This window comes from Oncorhynchus gorbuscha, linkage group LG19 (genome assembly GCF_021184085.1).
Source record: "Oncorhynchus gorbuscha isolate QuinsamMale2020 ecotype Even-year linkage group LG19, OgorEven_v1.0, whole genome shotgun sequence".
Lineage (NCBI taxonomy): Eukaryota > Metazoa > Chordata > Actinopteri > Salmoniformes > Salmonidae > Oncorhynchus > Oncorhynchus gorbuscha.
This window is the reverse complement of record NC_060191.1, coordinates 64,691,040-64,713,302: the sequence shown is the minus strand read 5'-3', so window position 1 is coordinate 64,713,302 and position 22,263 is coordinate 64,691,040. Positions and strand designations below refer to the sequence as shown.

The following is a 22,263-nucleotide window of genomic DNA, read 5'->3' as shown; positions in this document are numbered from 1 at the left end:
CCTGCCCTGTTTATCAAACACCTCAACTCTGTGGGCCCTGTGGGTATCAAACACCTCAACTCTGTGGGCCCTGGCCTGTTTATCAAACACCTCAACTCTGTGGGCCCTGCCCTGGGTATCAAACACCTCAACTCTGTGGGCCCTGCCCTGGGTATCAAACACCTCAACTCTGTGGGCCCTGCCCTGTGTATCAAACACCTCAACTCTGTGGGCCCTGCCCTGTTTATCAAACACTTCAACTCTGTGGGCCCTGCCCTGGGTATGCAGTTAACGAACCAGAAAAATGCTGCCTTGTCTTAGCATGTGTTTACATTCCCGTAACTCGACTCTCTCTGCATATGAAAGCTAGTAACTTTGAGTATGGGTGTGCATGGTACTGTATGATTTTGTATCTTGGCCAGGTCACAGTTGCAAATGAGAACTTGTTCTCAACTAGCCTACCTGGTTAAATAAAGGTGAAATAAAAATAAATAAAAATAAATAAATAAATCAGTGAGGCTGCTGAGTGGAGGACGGGTCATAATAATGGCTGGAACGGAGCAAATGGAATGGTGTCAAACACCTGGAAACCATGGAAACCATATGTTTGATGTACTTGATACCACTCCACCAGTAACACTCCAGTCCTTACCACGAGACCAGCCTCCCCAAGTAAGGTGCCACCAGCCTCCTGTGTTTTGTGTACTGTACCGTGTGTGTTTCCCTGTGTGTGTTTATTTGTGTGTGTGTTTTGTAGTTCAGGGCGAGGGAGAGGCCAGGCAGCAGGGTGAACTTGGCTCTGCTCTACCCTCCACAACCTTTCCATATTCCATGTGTAATTACATACATCCTCTTATAGAGATCCGAGCTCTAAACCGAGCCAGCTTCAGGGAAGAGCTACTGTTTCACTCTCTCTCTCAATGTGTGTGTGTGTGTGTGTGCGTGCGTGTACAGGTAGACTGTGTGTGTGTGTGTGTGTGTGTGTGTGTGTGTGTGTGTGTGTGTGTGTGTGTGTGTGTGTGTGTGTGTGTGTGTGTGTGTGTGTGTGTGTGTGTGTGTGTGTGTGTGTGTGTGTGTGTGTGTGTGTGTGTGTGTGTGTGTGTGTGTGTGTGTGTGTGTGTGTGTGTGTGTGTTTGAGTGTATTTTATCCACCAGCGATTCCACTGTTCTTGTAATCTTAGCTGATTTGTTCTAGGATGTTGATTACATATTGATTCTGTCATGTTTCCCCCTAAATACATACATTTTGATAGTTTGATAGATGGAAAGAACCGAAATAAACACATGTTGTATGATGTTATTCAGTGTGGTCAATATGTTCCCTGCTTGCTGAGTGTGTCCATGCGTCGATGGCCATGTGTGGGAACCTGTCAAAACAACATGGCAGTTTTCATTCATATCAATGATCACAATGGGCATCTGTTCCGTTCCTGCACCTCCCTAAACCCCGCTCCTCCACCCGCCCCCACTCCTCAGTCAAGATATAATGTTCTCTTCAAAGTCTTGTTTTTCCGTCTCAGCCTGAGGCAGAGTCAGAGCAGGACTGTCTCTAGGCTCCATTAGCTTGTTTGTTTTCCATCAGACAGGCTCATCTCAAATGGCGCTGTGTCATTCCTTTGGAGGCCTCTCTCACTATTCAAACAATAACAGCTTTATTCTTCTCCCCACCTCCACACAACCTGCTCTGCCCTGACTCCCCTATCTCTCCCCAAAACAAAGCATTTAGTCATGACTCAGTCAAATAATTGTACTTTTGTTAAGGGCCAATGTGATAGATAGAGCTGACAGTCGGGGCGAAGGAATGCACTTCAATAAAGCTGCCTTAAACATTTGCTCAGGAAATGTCGAGAGAGAGAGAGAGAGAGAGAGAGAGAGAGAGAGAGAGAGAGAGAGAGAGAGAGAGAGAGAGAGAGAGAGAGAGAGAGAGAGAGAGAGAGAGAGAGAGAGAGAGAGAGAGAAAAGATTAGTTCAGCAGCTGATGGTGGTACGGAGCCATAAGTTCACCTTAGACCTGAGCTGTGGGGCTGTGGTCTCTCTCTACACACCACATCACTGTTCTCAGGTAGATACCGTATGGAGATCTTGAGCTTAAAACTAGACCAGGATTCAGATTTTGGTGTGAAAATGTTGGTAAGAACCTGTATGGCTTGGCATTTTGTCTCTTCAGGTCTCTCTCTCTCTCTCTCTCTCTCTCTCTCTCTCTCTCTCTCTCCCCTCAGTATTTCAGTGTCTGAGTGACATACTGGGTACAGACTATTGTCTGGCTGTCAGACAGCCTTCACACATCACCAAACCCCTCCCCACACCACACCACCAACTCAACACAACACTCACATTGCCATGCTAACCGCACTTCCAGGAGCCAGGGCAACTAATCAAACCATCATCCTTCTCTTGTCAACTGCCATACAACCCACACAACTCCCAACCCCCCTCTCCCTCTCTCTCTGTATCTCTCTCTCTTTGTCTCTCTTTCTCAAACACGCACCACCTCTTAATTCAGCCTGTCAGATACCTCAAACCACAGGTTTGGGATCAGAGGACAGCCTGACTAAATACATGTAGACAGTGTTTTTTAAAACATTTAAAAAAATGTGATGACATCTCCAGCTCCAGCTCCAGTCATGTAAATCCCCCCAATCTCCAGTCATGTAAATCCCCCCCAGCTCCAGTCATGTAAATCCCCCCTATCCCCAGCTCCAGTCATGTAAATCCCCCCCAGCTCCAGTCATGTAAATCCCCCTCAGCTCCAGTCATGTAAATCCCCCATCTCCAGTCATGTAAATCCCCCATCTCCAGTCATGTAAATCCCCCCATCCCCAGCTCCAGTCATGTAAATCCCCCATCTCCAGTCATGTAAATCCCCCATCCCCAGCTCCAGTCATGTAAATCCCCCCATCTCCAGTCATGTAAATTCCCCCATCCCAGTTCCAGTCATGTAAATCCCCCCACAGCTCCAGTCATGTAAATCCCCCATCTCCAGTCATGTACATCCCCCATCCCCAGCTCCAGTCATGTAAATCCCCCATTCCCAGTCATGTAAATTCCCCCATCCCCAGCTCCAGTCATGTAAATCCCCCCATCCCAGTTCCAGTCATGTAAATCCCCCAGCTCCAGTCATGTAAATCCCCCCATCTCCAATCATGTTTATCCCCCCACCCATCCCCAGCTCCAGTCATGTAAACCCCCCCATCTCCAGTCATGTATATCCCCCCCCACCCCAGCTCCAGTCATGTAAATCCCCCCAGCTCCAGTCATGTATATCTCCCCCTCATCCCCAGCTCCAGTCATGTAAATCCCCCCATCCCAGTTCCAGTCATGTAAATCCCCCCAGCTCCAGTCATGTAAACCCCCCATCTCCAGTCATGTAAATCCCCCCATCCCCAGCTCCAGTCATGTAAATCCCCCCATCACAGTTCCAGTCATGTAAATCTCCCCCAGCTCCAGTCATGTAAATCCGCCCTATCTCCAGTCATGTAAATCCCCCCATCCCCAGCTCCAGTCATGTAAATCCCCCATCTCCAGTCATGTAAATTCCCCCATCGCCAGCTCCAGTCATGTAAATCCCCCATCCCAGTTCCAGTCATGTAAATACATTTACATGACTGGAGATGGGGATGGGGGATATACATGACTGGAGATGGGGATGGGGTGTTTTTTAAAACTGGAATGGGGATGGGGGGATTTCCAGACTGAGCTGGGATGGGGGATTTACATGACCAGGGGATGGGGGTTAAATCCCTGGAGCTCTCCATGGGGGATCATGATATAATGGGATATATCATGATATACCATGGATATACATGGGATATACATTTACATGACTGCAAGTCAAACCCCGAGCTGACAAGGTACACGTCTGTCGTTCTGCCTCTGATCAGGCAGTTATCCCACTGTTCCTAGGCTGTCATAGAAAATAAGAATTTGTTCTTAACCTTGCCTAGTTAAATAAAGGTAAAATAAAATGTTTAAATACCCCAAAGCTCCAGTCATGTAAATCCCCCCATCCCAGTTCCATCATGTAAATCCCCCAGCTCCAGTCATGTAAATCCCCCAGCTCCAGTCATGTAATTCAACCCCCCAACCCCAGCTCCAGTCATGTAAATCCCCCCAGTTCCAGTCATGTAAATCTCCCCAGCTCCAGTCATGTAAATCCCCCCATCCCAGTTCCAGTCATGTAAATCCCCCATCCCAGTTCCAGTCATGTAAATCCCCCATCCACATCTCCAGTCATGTATATCCCCCATCCCAGTTCCAGTCATGTAAATCCCCCCATTCCAGTTCCAGTCATGTAAACCCCCTCCCATCCCAGCTCCAGTCATGTAAATCCCCCCAGCTCCAGTCATGTAAATCCCCAGTTCCAGTCATGTAAATCCTCCCCAGCTCCAGTCATGTAAATCCCTCCCAGCTCCAGTCATGTAAATCTCCCCAGCTCCAGTCATGTAAATCCCCCCATCCCAGTTCCAGTCATGTAAATCCCCCAGCTCCAGTCATGTAAATCCCCCCATCTCCAATCATGTTTATCCCCCACCCATCCCCAGCTCCAGTCATGTAAACCCCCCATCTCCAGTCATGTATATCCCCCCATCCCCAGCTCCAGTCATGTAAATCCCCCCAGCTCCAGTCATGTATATCTCCCCCTCATCCCCAGCTCCAGTCATGTAAATCCCCCCATCCCAGTTCCAGTCATGTAAATCCCCCCCAGCTCCAGTCATGTAAACCCCCCCATCTCCAGTCATGTAAATCCCCCATCCCCAGCTCCAGTCATGTAAATCCCCCATCACAGTTCCAGTCATGTAAATCTCCCCAGCTCCAGTCATGTAAATCCGCCCTATCTCCAGTCATGTAAATCCCCCCATCCCCAGCTCCAGTCATGTAAATCCCCCATCTCCAGTCATGTAAATTCCCCCATCGCCAGCTCCAGTCATGTAAATCCCCCCATCCCAGTTCCAGTCATGTAAATACTTGGGGTATTTACATGACTGGAGATGGGGATGGGGGGATATACATGACTGGAGATGGGGATGGGGGTATTTACATGACTGGAATGGGGATGGGGGATTTACATGACTGGAGCTGGGATGGGGGATTTACATGACTGGAGCTGGGGGATGGGGGTTATACATGACTGGAGCTGGGGGGGATTTACATGGCTGGGGATGGGGGGGATATACATGATATACATGGGATATATCATGATATACATGGGATATACATGGATATACATGGGATATACATTTACATGACTGCAAGTTCAAACCCCCGAGCTGACAAGGTACACGTCTGTCGTTCTGCCTCTGATCAGGCAGTTATCCCACTGTTCCTAGGCTGTCATAGAAAATAAGAATTTGTTCTTAACTGACTTGCCTAGTTAAATAAAGGTAAAATAAAATGTTTAAATACCCCAAAGCTCCAGTCATGTAAATCCCCCCATCCCAGTTCCATCATGTAAAGCTCCAGTCATGTAAATCCCCAGCTCCAGTCATGTAAATCCCCCAGCTCCAGTCATGTAATTCAACCCCTCCCAACCCCAGCTCCAGTCATGTAAATCCCCCAGTTCCAGTCATGTAAATCTCCCCAGCTCCAGTCATGTAAATCCCCCCATCCCAGTTCCAGTCATGTAAATCCCCCATCCCAGTTCCAGTCATGTAAATCCCCCCATCCACATCTCCAGTCATGTATATCCCCCCATCCCAGTTCCAGTCATGTAAATCCCCCCATTCCAGTTCCAGTCATGTAAACCCCCTCCCATCCCCAGCTCCAGTCATGTAAATCCCCCCAGCTCCAGTCATGTAAATCCCCCTCAGTTCCAGTCATGTAAATCCTCCCCAGCTCCAGTCATGTAAATCCCTCCCAGCTCCAGTCATGTAAATCTCCCCCAGCTCCATTCATGTAAATTCCCCCATCCCCAGCTCCAGTCATGTAAATCCCCCATCCCCAGTTCCAGTCATGTAAATCTCCCCAGCTCCAGTCATGTAAATCCCCCCATCGAAGTTCCAGTCATGTAAATCCCCCGCATTCCAGTTCCAGTCATGTATATCCCCCATTCCAGTTCCAGTCATGTATATCCCCCCAATCCCCATCTCCAGTCATGTAAATCCCCCCATTCCCAGCTCCAGTCATGTAAATCCCCCCATCCCAGTTCCAGTCATGTAAATACCCCCATTCCAGTTCCAGTCATGTAAATCCCCCCATCCCCAGTTCCAGTCATGTATATCCCCCCATCCCCATCTGCAGTCATGTAAATCCCCCCATCCCCAGTTCCAGTCATGTATATCCCCCATCCCATCTCCAGTCATGTAAATCCCCCATCCCAGTTCCAGTCATGTAAATCGCCCCCAGCTCCAGTCATGTAAATCCCCCATCCCCAGCTCCAGTCATGTAAATATCCCCCCATCAGCTCCAGTCATGTAAAGCCCCCCACCCCAGCTCCAGTCATGTAAATATGCCCCCCCCAGCTCCAGTCATGTAAATCCCCCCCATCCCAGTTCCAGTCATGTAAATCGCTCCAGCTCCAGTCATGTAAATCCCCCATCTCCAGTCATGTAAATCCCCCCATCCCCAGCTCCAGTCATGTAAATATCCCCCTCAGCTCCAGTCATGTAAAGCCCCCCACCCCAGCTCCAGTCATGTAAATATGCCCCCCAGCTCCAGTCATGTAAATCTCCCCCAGCTCCAGTCAGGTAAATATCCCCCCAGCTCCAGTCATGTAAATCCCCCCATCCCAGTTCCAGTCATGTAAATCCCCCACCCCAGCTCCAGTCATGTAAATCTCCCCCAACTCCAGTCATGTAAATCCCCCCACCCCAGCTCCAGTCATGTAAATCTCCCCAGCTCCAATCATGTAAACCCCCCACCCCAGCTCCAGTCATGTAAATCTCCCCCAGCTCCAGTCATGTAAATCCCCCCACCCCAGCTCCAGTCATGTAAATCTCCCCCAGCTCCAGTCATGTAAAGCCCCCATCCCAGTTCCAGTCATGTAAATCCCCGCCCGGCTCCAGTCATGTAAATCCCCCACCCCAGCTCCAGTAATGTAAATCCCGCCCCGGCTCCAGTCATGTAAATCCCCCCACCCCAGCTCCAGTAATGTAAATCCCCCAGCTCCAGTCCCCCCAGCTCCAGTCATGTAATTCAACCCCCCAACCCCAGCTCCAGTCATGTATATCCCCCATCCCCATCTCCAGTCATGTAAATACCCCCCATCTCCAGTCATGTAAATCCCCCCAGCTCCAGTCATGTAAATCCCCCATCGAAGTTCCAGTCATGTAAATCCCCCGCATTCCAGTTCCATCCATGTATATCCCCCATTCCAGTTCCAGTCATGTATATCCCCCATCCCCATCTCCAGTCATGTAAATCCCCCCCCATTCCCAGCTCCAGTCATGTAAATCCCCCATCCCAGTTCCAGTCATGTAAATACCCCCATTCCAGTTCCAGTCATGTAAATCCCCCCATCCCCAGTTCCAGTCATGTATATCCCCCATCCCCATCTCCAGTCATGTAAATCCCCCATCCCCAGTTCCAGTCATGTATATCCCCCCATCCCCATCTCCAGTCATGTAAATCCCCCATCCCAGTTCCAGTCATGTAAATCGCCCCCAGCTCCAGTCATGTAAATCCCCCCATCTCCAGTCATGTAAATCCCCCAACCCCAGCTCCAGTCATGTAAATATCCCCCTCAGCTCCAGTCATGTAAAGCCCCCCACCCCAGCTCCAGTCATGTAAATATGCCCCCACCCCAGCTCCAGTCATGTAAATCTCCCCAGCTCCAGTCAGGTAAATATCCCCCCAGCTCCAGTCATGTAAATCCCCCCATCCCAGTTCCAGTCATGTAAATCCCCCACCCCAGCTCCAGTCATGTAAATCTCCCCCAACTCCAGTCATGTAAATCCCCCCACCCCAGCTCCAGTCATGTAAATCTCCCCCAGCTCCAATCATGTAAATCCCCCCCCACCCCAGCTCCAGTCATGTAAATCCCCCCCACCCCAGCTCCAGTCATGTAAATCTCCCCCCAGCTCCAGTCATGTAAAGCCCCCCACCCCAGCTCCAGTCATGTAAATATGCCCCCCCAGCTCCAGTCATGTAAATCTCCCCAGCTCCAGTCAGGTAAATATCCCCCAGCTCCAGTCATGTAAATCCCCCCCATCCCAGTTCCAGTCATGTAAATCCCCCCACCCCAGCTCCAGTCATGTAAATCTCCCCCAGCTCCAATCATGTAAACCCCCCCACCCCAGCTCCAGTCATGTAAATCTCCCCCAGCTCCAGTCATGTAAATCCCCCCCCACCCCAGCTCCAGTCATGTAAATCTCCCCCAGCTCCAGTCATGTAAAGCCCCCCATCCCAGTTCCAGTCATGTAAATCCCGCCCCGGCTCCAGTCATGTAAATCCCCCCACCCCAGCTCCAGTAATGTAAATCCCCGCCCGGCTCCAGTCATGTAAATCCCCCACCCCAGCTCCAGTAATGTAAATCCCCCAGCTCCAGTCATGTAAATCCCCCCAGCTCCAGTCATGTAATTCCCCCCCAACCCCAGCTCCAGTCATGTATATCCCCCCATCCCCGTCTCCAGTCATGTAAATACCCCCATCTCCAGTCATGTAAATCCCCCAGCTCCAGTCATGTAAATCCCCCCATCGAAGTCCCAGTCATGTAAATCCCCCGCATTCCAGTTCCATCCATGTATATCCCCCCATTCCAGTTCCAGTCATGTATATCCCTCCCATCCCCATCTCCAGTCATGTAAATCCCCCCCCATTTCCAGCTCCAGTCATGTAAATCCCCCCATCCCAGTTCCAGTCATGTAAATACCCCCATTCCAGTTCCAGTCATGTAAATCCCCCCCATCCCAAGTTCCAGTCATGTATATCCCCCATCCCCATCTCCAGTCATGTAAATCCCCCATCCCCAGTTCCAGTCATGTATATCCCCCCATCCCCATCTCCAGTCATGTAAATCCCCCCATCCCAGTTCCAGTCATGTAAATCGCCCCCAGCTCCAGTCATGTAAATCCCCCCATCTCCAGTCATGTAAATCCCCCAACCCCAGCTCCAGTCATGTAAATATCCCCCTCAGCTCCAGTCATGTAAAGCCCCCCACCCCAGCTCCAGTCATGTAAATATGCCCCCCACCCCAGCTCCAGTCATGTAAATCTCCCCCAGCTCCAGTCAGGTAAATATCCCCCAGCTCCAGTCATGTAAATCCCCCCATCCCAGTTCCAGTCATGTAAATCCCCCCCCCAGCTCCAGTCATGTAAATCTCCCCCAACTCCAGTCATGTAAATCCCCCACCCCAGCTCCAGTCATGTAAATCTCCCCAGCCCAATCATGTAAATCCCCCCACCCCAGCTCCAGTCATGTAAATCTCCCCCAGCTCCAGTCATGTAAATCCCCCCACCCCAGCTCCAGTCATGTAAATCTCCCCCCAGCTCCAGTCATGTAAAGTCCCCCCATCCCAGTTCCAGTCATGTAAATCCCGTCCCGGCCCAGTCATGTAAATCCCCCACCCCAGCTCCAGTCATGTAAATCCCCCGCCCGGCTCCAGTCATGTAAATCCCCCACCCCAGCTCCAGTAATGTAAATCCCCCAGCTCCAGTCATGTAAATCCCCCCAGCTCCAGTCATGTAATTCAACCCCCCAACCCCAGCTCCAGTCATGTAAATCCCCCCAGTTCCAGTCATGTAAATCTCCAGCTCAGTCATGTAAATCCGACCCATCCCAGTTCCAGTCATGTAAATCCCCCCCATCCCCAGTTCCAGTCAATATCCCCCCAACTCCAGTCATGTAAATCCCCCCATCCCAGTTCCAGTCATGAAAATCGCCCCAGCTCCAGTCATGTAAATCTCCCCCAGCTCCAGTCATGTAAATCCCCCCCCCAGCTCCAGTCATGTAAATATGCCCCCACCCCAGCTCCAGTCATGTAAATCTCCCCCAGCTCCAGTCAGGTAAATATCCCCCAGCTCCAGTCATGTAAATCCCCCCATCCCAGTTCCAGTCATGTAAATCCCCCCACCCCAGCTCCAGTCATGTAAATCTCCCCAACTCCAGTCATGTAAATCCCCCCACCCCAGCTCCAGTCATGTAAATCTCCCCCAGCTCCAATCATGTAAATCCCCCCCCACCCCAGCTCCAGTCATGTAAATCCCCCCACCCCAGCTCCAGTCATGTAAATCTCCCCCAGCTCCAGTCATGTAAAGCCCCCCACCCCAGCTCCAGTCATGTAAATATGCCCCCAGCTCCAGTCATGTAAATCTCCCCAGCTCCAGTCAGGTAAATATCCCCCCCAGCTCCAGTCATGTAAATCCCCCCATCCCAGTTCCAGTCATGTAAATCCCCCCACCCCAGCTCCAGTCATGTAAATCTCCCCCAACTCCAGTCATGTAAATCCCCCCACCCCAGCTCCAGTCATGTAAATCTCCCCAGCTCCAATCATGTAAACCCCCCACCCCAGCTCCAGTCATGTAAATCTCCCCCAGCTCCAGTCATGTAAATCCCCCCCACCCCAGCTCCAGTCATGTAAATCTCCCCCAGCTCCAGTCATGTAAAGCCCCCCATCCCAGTTCCAGTCATGTAAATCCCCGCCCGGCTCCAGTCATGTAAATCCCCCACCCCAGCTCCAGTAATGTAAATCCCCGCCCGGCTCCAGTCATGTAAATCCCCCACCCCAGCTCCAGTAATGTAAATCCCCCCAGCTCCAGTCATGTAAATCCCCCCAGCTCCAGTCATGTAATTCAACCCCCAACCCCAGCTCCAGTCATGTATATCCCCCCCATCCCCGTCTCCAGTCATGTAAATACCCCCCATCTCCAGTCATGTAAATCCCCCCCAGCTCCAGTCATGTAAATCCCCCATCGAAGTCCCAGTCATGTAAATCCCCGCATTCCAGTTCCATCCATGTATATCCCCATTCCAGTTCCAGTCATGTATATCCCCCATCCCCATCTCCAGTCATGTAAATCCCCCCCATTTCCAGCTCCAGTCATGTAAATCCCCCCATCCCAGTTCCAGTCATGTAAATACCCCCATTCCAGTTCCAGTCATGTAAATCCCCCCCCATCCCAAGTTCCAGTCATGTATATCCCCCCATCCCCATCTCCAGTCATGTAAATCCCCCATCCCCAGTTCCAGTCATGTATATCCCCCATCCCCATCTCCAGTCATGTAAATCCCCCATCCCAGTTCCAGTCATGTAAATCCCCCCAGCTCCAGTCATGTAAATCCCCCCATCTCCAGTCATGTAAATCCCCCAACCCCAGCTCCAGTCATGTAAATATCCCCCTCAGCTCCAGTCATGTAAAGCCCCCCACCCCAGCTCCAGTCATGTAAATATGCCCCCCACCCCAGCTCCAGTCATGTAAATCTCCCCAGCTCCAGTCAGGTAAATATCCCCCCAGCTCCAGTCATGTAAATCCCCCCATCCCAGTTCCAGTCATGTAAATCCCCCCACCCCAGCTCCAGTCATGTAAATCTCCCCCAACTCCAGTCATGTAAATCCCCCCACCCCAGCTCCAGTCATGTAAATCTCCCCAGCTCCAATCATGTAAATCCCCCCACCCCAGCTCCAGTCATGTAAATCTCCCCCCAGCTCCAGTCATGTAAATCCCCCCACCCCAGCTCCAGTCATGTAAATCTCCCCCAGCTCCAGTCATGTAAAGTCCCCCATCCCAGTTCCAGTCATGTAAATCCCGTCCCGGCTCCAGTCATGTAAATCCCCCACCCCAGCTCCAGTAATGTAAATCCCCCCAGCTCCAGTCATGTAAATCCCCCACCCCAGCTCCAGTAATGTAAATCCCCCCCCAGCTCCAGTCATGTAAATCAGCTCCAGTCATGTAATTCAACCCCCCAACCCCAGCTCCAGTCATGTAAATCCCCCCAGTTCCAGTCATGTAAATCCCCCCAGCTCCAGTCATGTAAATCCGCCCATCCCAGTTCCAGTCATGTAAATCCCCCCATCCCCAGTTCCAGTCATGTATATCCCCCATCCCCATCTCCAGTCATGTAAATCCCCCATCCCAGTTCCAGTCATGAAAATCGCCCCAGCTCCAGTCATGTAAATCTCCCCCAGCTCCAGTCATGTAAATCCCCCCATCCCCAGCTCCAGTCATGTAAATATCCCCCCTCAGCTCCAGTCATGTCCCCCACCCCAGCTCCAGTCATGTAAATATGCCCCCCACCCCAGCTCCAGTCATGTAAATCTCCCCCAGCTCCAGTCAGGTAAATATCCCCCAGCTCCAGTCATGTAAATCCCCCCATCCCAGTTCCAGTCATGTAAATCCCCCCACCCCAGCTCCAGTCATGTAAATCTCCCCAACTCCAGTCATGTAAATCCCCCCACCCCAGCTCCAGTCATGTAAATCTCTCCCAGCTCCAATCATGTAAATCCCCCCCCCAGCTCCAGTCATGTAAATCTCCCCCCAGCTCCAGTCATGTAAATCTCCCCCCAGCTCCAGTCATGTAAATCCCCCCACCCCAGCTCCAGTCATGTAAATCTCCCCCAGCTCCAGTCATGTAAAGCCCCCCATCCCAGTTCCAGTCATGTAAATCCCCGCCCGGCTCCAGTCATGTAAATCCCCCCACCCCAGCTCCAGTAATGTAAATCTCCCCCAGTTCCAGTCATGTAAATCCCCCAACCCCAGCTCCAGTCATGTAAATCCCCCCAGCTCCAGTCATGTAAAGCCCCCCACCCCAGCTCCAGTCATGTAAATATGCCCCCCACCCCAGCTCCAGTCATGTAAATCTCCCCCAGCTCCAGTCAGGTAAATATCCCCCCCAGCTCCAGTCATGTAAATCCCCCATCCCAGTTCCAGTCATGTAAATCCCCCCACCCCAGCTCCAGTCATGTAAATCTCCCCCAACTCCAGTCATGTAAATCCCCCACCCCAGCTCCAGTCATGTAAATCTCCCCCAGCTCCAATCATGTAAATCCCCCCACCCCAGCTCCAGTCATGTAAATCTCCCCCAGCTCCAGTCATGTAAATCCCCCCACCCCAGCTCCAGTCATGTAAATCTCCCCCAGCTCCAGTCATGTAAAGTCCCCCCATCCCAGTTCCAGTCATGTAAATCCCCGTCCCACTCCAGTCATGTAAATCCCCCACCCCAGCTCCAGTAATGTAAATCCACACTCCAGTCATGTAAATCCCCCCACCCCAGCTCCAGTAATGTAAATCCCCCAGCTCCAGTCATGTAAATCCCCCAGCTCCAGTCATGTAATTCAACCCCCAACCCCAGCTCCAGTCATGTAAATCCCCCCAGTTCCAGTCATGTAAATCTCCCCCAGCTCCAGTCATGTAAATCCGACCCATCCCAGTTCCAGTCATGTAAATCCCCCCATCCCCAGTTCCAGTCATGTATATCCCCCCATCCCCATCTCCAGTCATGTAAATCCCCCATCCCAGTTCCAGTCATGAAAATCGCCCCCAGCTCCAGTCATGTAAATCTCCCCCAGCTCCAGTCATGTAAATCCCCCCATCCCCAGCTCCAGTCATGTAAATATCCCCCTCAGCTCCAGTCATGTTAAGCCCCCCACCCCAGCTCCAGTCATGTAAATATGCCCCCCACCCCAGCTCCAGTCATGTAAATCTCCCCCAGCTCCAGTCAGGTAAATATCCCCCCAGCTCCAGTCATGTAAATCCCCCCATCCCAGTTCCAGTCATGTAAATCCCCCCACCCCAGCTCCAGTCATGTAAATCTCCCCCAACTCCAGTCATGTAAATCCCCCCACCCCAGCTCCAGTCATGTAAATCTCTCCCAGCTCCAATCATGTAAATCCCCCCACCCCAGCTCCAGTCATGTAAATTCCCCCAGCTCCAGTCATGTAAATCTCCCCCCAGCTCCAGTCATGTAAATCCCCCACCCCAGCTCCAGTCATGTAAATCTCCCCCAGCTCCAGTCATGTAAAGCCCCCCATCCCAGTTCCAGTCATGTAAATCCCCGCCCCGGCTCCAGTCATGTAAATCCCCCACCCCAGCTCCAGTAATGTAAATCTCCCCCAGTTCCAGTCATGTAAATCCCCCAGCCCCAGCTCCATTCATGTAAATTCCCCCAACCCAAGCTCCAATCATGTAATTCCCCCCAGTTCCAGTCATGTAAATCCCCCAACCCAAGCTCCAGTCATGTAATTCCCCCAGTTCCAGTCATGTAAATCCCCCAGCCCCAGCTCCAGTCATGTAAATCCTCCCATTCCCAGCTCCAGTCATGTCAATTTCCCCCCCCAGCTCCAGTCATGTAAATCCCCCCACCCCAGCTCCAGTCATGTAACCCCCCACCTCCCCCCACAGCTCCAGTCATGTAAATCCCCACCCCTCCCATCCCCAGCTCCAGTCTTGTAAATCCCCCCACTCCCAGCTCCAGTCATGTAAATATCCCCCAACCCCTATAAACCCCCTCCCAGCCCCAGCTCCAGTCATGTAAATCTCCCCCCACCCCTATAAATCACCCCCCGTCCCATACCCAGCTCCAGTCATATAAATCTCCCCCACCCCTATAAATCCCCCCTCCCATACCCAGCTCCAGTCATGTACGTCTCACCCCACCCCTATAAATCACCCCTCCCAGCCTCCCAGCCCAAGCTCCAGTTATGTAAATCTCCCCACCCCTATAAACCCCCCCCTCCCATCCCCAGCTCCAGTCATGTAAATCTCCCCCCACCCCTATAAATCCCCCCCTCCCATCCCCAGCTCCAGTCATGTAAATCTCCCCACCCCTATAAATCCCCCTCCCATCCCCAGCTCCAGTCATGTAAATCTGGAACTGCTATACTGTACTGAAGGTTATATGTAATACCACATATGAATTTGTGCTAACACACACACACACACACACACACACACACACACACACACACACACACACACACACACACACACACACACACACACACACACACACACACACACACACACACACACACACCATACATAATGAAGTGGTGTGGGGTTTCCAGCTGACAGCAGCCCGTGTGTCATTGTTGAATAACTGATCCTCCTTCCTTCCATATCTTCTATGGTCACAATGAACAGTGTTGTTTCCAAATACGGTTTCCTCTTCAGGAGTGGAATACTGTATATACGTTCTCATAGAGATGGTGGTGAAGGAAAATGTCACATTTAGTTAGTTTATCATAATAATCGCCACAAGGCTTGAAGTGATGGGTTCACTCAACACTGTGTATTAGCTTTGGACTCAAAACAATTATTATATTATTTCAAAAAATGCAATGTCAACAGAATACATTTCATCTGACAGTGTTGTGTGTGTTTTCCAGGTACGAGATCAAGTATGACAAGGAGGACTACCTGCTGAGAGTGAAGAAGGCATCGGCCAGTGACGAGGGCACCTTCACCTGCCTGGCAGAGAACCGGGTGGGCAAGGTGGAGGCCTCTGCCAGCCTCACCGTCAGAGGTGAGTGTGGACTGTCCACTGGCTCTCACCTCTTTCCCTCTTTCTTCCTATAATCCTGAGCAAATTCAGAATGCCAATCAGAACAGCTTGGCATCTTACAATTGTTTTAGTTTATCAGAAATGAGTATAAGTAAGACATCAATTCTACTCGAAACAGACATGCATTTTAAGTTTGTGATAAGTAGTAGTATGACTAGTAGTATGACTAGTAGTATGACTAGTAGAATGACTAGTAGTGTGACTAGTAGTATGACCAGTATAATAATTAGTAGTATGACTAGTGGATTGACTAGTAGTATGACTAGTAGAATGGCTAGTAGTGTGACTAGTAGTATGACTAGTAATATGACTAGTAGAATGACTAGTAGTGTGACTAGTGTAATGACTAGTAGTATGACTAGTAGTGTGATAATTAGTATGACCAGTAGTGTGACTAGTAGAATGACCAGTAGTGTAACTAGCAGAGTGACTAGTAGTATGACTAGTAGATGACTAGTAGTAATGACTAGTAGAATGATTAGGAGAATGATTAGTAGTATGACTAATAGTACGACTAGTAGTTTGACTAGTAGAATGACTAGTAGTTTGACTAGTAGAATGACTAGTAGAATGACTAGTTTTGAGACTAATAGAATGACTAGTAGAATGACTAGTGGTATGACTAGTAGAATGACTAGTAGTATGATTAGTAGAATGACTAGTTTTGAGTGTGAATGACTAGTAGAATGACTAGTAGTATAACTAGTAGAACGACTATTAGAATGACTAGTTTGAGACAAATAGAATGACTAGTAGAATGACTAGTAGTATGACTAGTAGAATGACTAGTAGTATGACTAGTAGAATGACTAGTTTTGAGACTAGTATAATGACTAGTAGAATGACTAGTTGTTTGACTAGTAGAATGACTAGTAGTATGACTAGTAGAATGACTAGTAGTATGACCAGTATAATGACTAGTAGAATGACTAGTAGAGTGACTAGTAGAGTGACTAGTAGTGTGACTAGTAGAGTGACTAGTATTTTGACTAGTAGAATGACTAGTAGAATGACTAGTAGATGACTAGTAGTATGACTAGTAGAATGACTAGTAGAATGATTAGTAGTATGACTAATAGTACGACTAGTAGTTTGACTAGTAGAATGACTAGTAGTTTGACTAGTAGAATGACTAGTAGAATGACTAGTTTTGAAACTAATAGAATGACTAGTAGAATGACTAGTGGTATGACTAGTAGAATGACTAGTAGTATGACTAGTAGAATGACTAGTTTTGAGACTAGTAGAATGACTAGTAGAATGACTAGTAGTATGACTAGTAGAACGACTATTAGAATGACTAGTTTTGAGACTAATAGAATGACTAGTAGAATGACTAGTAGTATGACTAGTAGAATGACTAGTAGTATGACTAGTAGAATGACTAGTTTTGAGACTAGTAGAATGACTAGTAGAATGACTAGTATAATGACTAGTAGAATTACTAGTAGAGTGACTAGTAGAGTGACTAGTAGTGTGACTAGTAGTGTGACTAGTAGAGTGACTGGTATTGTGACTAGTAGAATAACTAGTAGAATGACTAGTAGAATTACTATTAGTATGACTAGTAGAATGATTAGCAGTTTGACTAGTAGAATGACTAGCAGTGTGACTAGTAGTATGACCAGTATAATGACTAGTAATATGACTAGTAGAATGATTAGTAGTATGACTAGTAGAATGACTAGTAGTGTGACTAGTAGTATGACTAGTAGAATGACTATTAGAGTGACTAGTAGAGTGACAAGTGGTATGACTAGTAGAATGACTAGTAGTATGACTAGTAGAATGACTAGTTTTGAGACTAGTAGAATGACTAGTAGAATGACTAGTAGTATGACAAGTAGAACGACTATTAGAGTGACTAGTTTTGAGACTAATAGAATGACTAGTAGTATGACTAGTAGAATGACTAGTTGTTTGACTAGTAGAATGACTAGTAGAGTGACTGTAGAGTGACTAGTAGTGTGACTAGTAGAGTGACTAGTATTGTGACTAGTAGAATGACTAGTAGAATGACTAGGAGAATAATTAGCAGTATGACTAATAGTATGACTAGTAGTTTGACTAGTAGAATGACTAGTAGTTTGACTAGTAGAATGACTAGTAGAATGACTAGTTTTGAGACTAATAGAATGACTAGTAGAATGACTAGTAGAACGACTAGTAGAATGACTAGTAGAATGACTCGTTTTGAGAGTAGGAGAATGACTAGTAGTATGACTAGTAGTTTGACTAGTAGAATGACTAGTAGATGACTAGTAGTATGACTAGTAGAACGATTAGGAGAATGATTAGTAGTATGACTAATAGTACGACTAGTAGTTTGACTAGTAGAATGACTAGTAGTTTGACTAGTAGAATGACTAGTAGAATGACTAGTTTTGAGACTAATAGAATGACTAGTAGAATGACTAGTGGTATGACTAGTAGAATGACTAGTAGTATGATTAGTAGAATGACTAGTTTTGAGACTAGTGGAATGACTAGTAGAATGACTAGTAGTATAACTAGTAGAATGACTAGTAGTATGACTAGTAGAATGACTAGTTTTGAGACTAGTATAATGACTAGTAGAATGACTAGTTGTTTGACTAGTAGAATGACTAGTAGTATGACTAGTAGAATGACTAGTAGTATGACCAGTATAATGACTAGTAGAATGACTAGTAGAGTGACTAGTAGAGTGACTAGTAGTGTGACTAGTAGAGTGACTAGTATTGTGACTAGTAGAATGACTAGTAGAATGACTAGTAGATGACTAGTAGTATGACTAGTAGAATGACTAGGAGAATGATTAGTAGTATGACTAATAGTACGACTAGTAGTTTGACTAGTAGAATGACTAGTAGTTTGACTAGTAGAATGACTAGTAGAATGACTAGTTTTGAGACTAATAGAATGACTAGTAGAATGACTAGTGGTATGACTAGTAGAATGACTAGTAGTATGACTAGTAGAATGACTAGTTTTGAGACTAGTAGAATGACTAGTAGAATGACTAGTAGTATGACTAGTAGAACGACTATTAGAATGACTAGTTTTGAGACTAATAGAATGACTAGTAGAATGACTAGTAGTATGACTAGTAGAATGACTAGTAGTATGACTAGTAGAATGACTAGTTTTGAGACTAGTAGAATGACTAGTAGAATGACTAGTATAATGACTAGTGAATTACTAGTAGAGTGACTAGTAGAGTGACTAGTAGTGTGACTAGTAGTGTGACTAGTAGAGTGACTGGTATTGTGACTAGTAGAATAACTAGTAGAATGACTAGTAGAATTACTATTAGTATGACTAGTAGAATGATTAGCAGTTTGACTAGTAGAATGACTAGCAGTGTGACTAGTAGTATGACCAGTATAATGACTAGTAATATGACTAGTAGAATGATTAGTAGTATGACTAGTAGAATGACTAGTAGTGTGACTAGTAGTATGACTAGTAGAATGACTATTAGAGTGACTAGTAGAGTGACAAGTGGTATGACTAGTAGAATGACTAGTAGTATGACTAGTAGAATGACTAGTTTTGAGACTAGTAGAATGACTAGTAGAATGACTAGTAGTATGACAAGTAGAACGACTATTAGAGTGACTAGTTTTGAGACTAATAGAATGACTAGTAGTATGACTAGTAGAATGACTAGTTGTTTGACTAGTAGAATGACTAGTAGTATGACTAGTAGAATGACTAGTAGTATGACCAGTATAATGACTAGTAGAATGACTAGTAGAATGACTGTAGAGTGACTAGTAGTGTGACTAGTAGAGTGACTAGTATTGTGACTAGTAGAATGACTAGTAGAATGACTAGGAGAATAATTAGCAGTATGACTAATAGTATGACTAGTAGTTTGACTAGTAGAATGACTAGTAGTTTGACTAGTAGAATGACTAGTAGAATGACTAGTTTTGAGACTAATAGAATGACTAGTAGAATGACTAGTAGAACGACTAGTAGAATGACTAGTAGAATGAGTTTTGAGAGTAGGAGAATGACTAGTAGTATGACTAGTAGTTTGACTAGTAGAATGACTAGTAGTGTGACTAGTAGAGTGACTAGTCATATGACTAGCAGTGTGACTAGTAGTATGACTAGTAGTGACTACTAGTGGAATGACTAGTAGTATGACTAGTAGGGTGACTAGTAGTTTAACTAGTAGTGTGACTAGTAGTGAGACTAGTGGAATGACTAGTAGTGTGACTAGTAGTATGACTAGTAGTGAGACTAGTGGAATGACTAGTAGTATGACTAGTGGTATGACTAGTAGTGTGACTAGTAGTGTGACTAGTCATATGACTAGTAGTGAGACTAGTGGAATGACTAGTAGTATGTCTAGTAGTGAGACTAGTGGAATGACTAGTAGTATGACTAGTAGTGAGACAAGTAATGAGACTAGTGAATGGCTAGTAGTGAGACTAGTAGTATGACTAGTAGTGAGACTAGTAGTATGACTAGTAGTGAGACTAGTAATGAGACTAGTGGAATGACTAGTAGTATGGTTGACCTACTATGGAACAGTAGTGTTTCCACAAAGAGTCTTTCCTTCAAATAGTGCTGACTGCCACAGCCAAGAAAGACATGGAATGGCTATGAATCCATTTAATTATTTGGAACAGTAGTCTTTCACTTCAAATAGTGCTGACTGCCACAGCACAAGACAACACATGTTCTGTCTATGAATCCATTTAATTATTTACACACACTTTCACACACACACACACACACACACACACACACACACACACACACACACACACACACACACACACACGCGCGCGCACACACACACACACACACACACACACACACACACACACACACACACACACACACACACACACACACACACACACACACTTCCCCCATGGTGGTTTGTTAGCAATGTTATCCCTCAGTCACTAAAGCCCTTCCACAGTTAACTGGTCTACACTGCACCACTGCACTGTAGGTGTTGAAGGTTAATCAAAAATCTCTATCCCTTTTTCTCTCTCTCCCTCTCTCTCTCTCTCTCTCTCTCTCTCTCTCTCTCTCTCTCTCTCTCTCTCTCTCTCTCTCTCTCTCTCTCCCTCTCTCTCTCTCTCTCTCTCTCTCTCTCTCTCTCTCTCTCTCTCTCTCTCTCTCTCTCTCTCTCTCTCTCTCTCTCTCTCTCTCTCTCTCTCTCTCTCTCTCTCTCTCTCTCTCTCTCCTTTTTTGCCCATTAAATCTCACACTGTTCAAGGTCTCTGTGGATTGCTTTAACGTCCACAGGACCTGGGGGACAGAGGAGGAATAACCTGGGCGTTGACTTCAATGTTCATCCTTTTGACTAGTGGATAATATGAGCCCTGGTCTCTGAGCCCTGCTCAGTGGGCTGAGTGTAGAATACATGGTGCACAGGTAGAGGTATTCCACAGACACACAGACCGACACACAGACCGACAGAGAGAGAGAGACTCTCTCCACTAACTCTTCCTTCCTTAATGTCAATATGGTGGTGCTGGGCTCTATCCCTGTATTAAATATGAAGACTTCCTCTTGATTTACCTATTTCTAGTCTCTCCCTCTTTCTCTCTCTCTCTCCTCTCTCCCTCTCTCTCCTCTCTCTCTCCTCTCTCTCTCTCTCCTCTCTCTCTCTCTCTCTCTCTCTCTCTCTCTCTCTCTCTCTCTCTCTCTCTCTCTCTCTCTCTCTCTCTCTCTCTCTCTCTCTCTCTCTCTCTCTCTCTCTCTCTCTCTCTCTCTCTCTCTCTCTCACTCTCTGATGAACATACACACTGCCTTGCTGTTCCAAACACACACCACCCTAGGATCTGTAGAATTCTTGAATGCAGACAGAGCAGATCCAATAACAAGAACCCTTCAGAGCCCCAATGTTTTCCTGCTCTCATCTGAATAAGACTATGTTGATGGTACAAGAGCATGGCTTCCCAGAAATACTATTGATCTATTCATTGATCCATTCCACCACAACGAGGTGCTATATTCAGATTGGGCATCCCTGACAGTTCGCTGGAGAGGCTCTGTTACACAGCACACTGTTAAAGCTGTGTTAAATGTGAATTCCCTTCAATAGGATCTTATCTGTCATGCGTACCCTGTACTAGAACTGTGTACCTCAACACGACATGTCATTCATTCCCCTTGTATCTTATGATTTGTTTGACTTTAATTTCCCTATTTGTTTTCCCACCTCTTCATTGTGGGGTGTCCAGCTCGCCCTGTCGGTAAGTACCATGCTGATGACCCCAGTCCATCCTGCATGTTCGCTCCATACACACACCCTCACTGCCTTGCTGATTGCCACGACCCACACCTTACTGTATTAACACAGATGTTGTATCACTCCGTACCACGCCTTTACCCTAAAACCCTGCTTGTCTATCTCAAATGGTTACAGAGGGGACTTTTTAGTACAGCCATCAGCTTCAGCCTTGCTTGCTTACTAACCTCTCAATGAACTAATCCTTACCTCTCTAGTGTACCTAGGTTATGTATCTGTACTGTAGTGTGTCTGTCGAAGCCATAGCTGTCTCGAGTCTCCCCTAGTTGTCCCCCCTGGCAGACAGAAATGGGATCTGTATGTCTTGTATTGAGTTGCTCCCTCTGGTCTGAGAAATAAAGTCTCAGTAATTGTTGCTTTTATATTTCCTTTTCACATGTATCTGGAGGAGACATGGAGTCAGACAGGGCAATTTCAAACTCTTAAACGTCTTATGGCTTCCAGTACAGTAGATGGTTTTGGGTGAAAAGTGTCAGTTTGAGCTGTTTGGGTTCTGACATCTGCGAAGAGATATGGGAGCGAGAGAGAGAGTTATGTATAGGGGGACAGGAGAGAGATGTGTGTAGTGGTAGGGCAGGCAGAGAGAG

General features: G+C 47.3%; 1 protein-coding gene across 13 annotated transcripts in view; it reads left to right on the top strand.

The window, feature by feature from the left end:
• The window catches only part of LOC124005506 (roundabout homolog 2-like), an 832,377-nt gene that overhangs the window by 681,432 nt on the left and 128,682 nt on the right, over positions 1-22,263 (top strand). For 10 of the 13 annotated variants that reach the window (XM_046314841.1, XM_046314844.1, XM_046314839.1 and 7 more), the window contains exons 6-7: positions 15,236-15,372; positions 21,609-21,620. In XM_046314841.1, coding sequence (XP_046170797.1) covers positions 15,236-15,372; positions 21,609-21,620 — 149 coding nt within the window. The remainder of the gene's footprint in view (positions 1-15,235; positions 15,373-21,608; positions 21,621-22,263) is intronic. The other 3 variants (XM_046314843.1, XM_046314840.1, XM_046314832.1) reach the window with 1 other exon arrangement.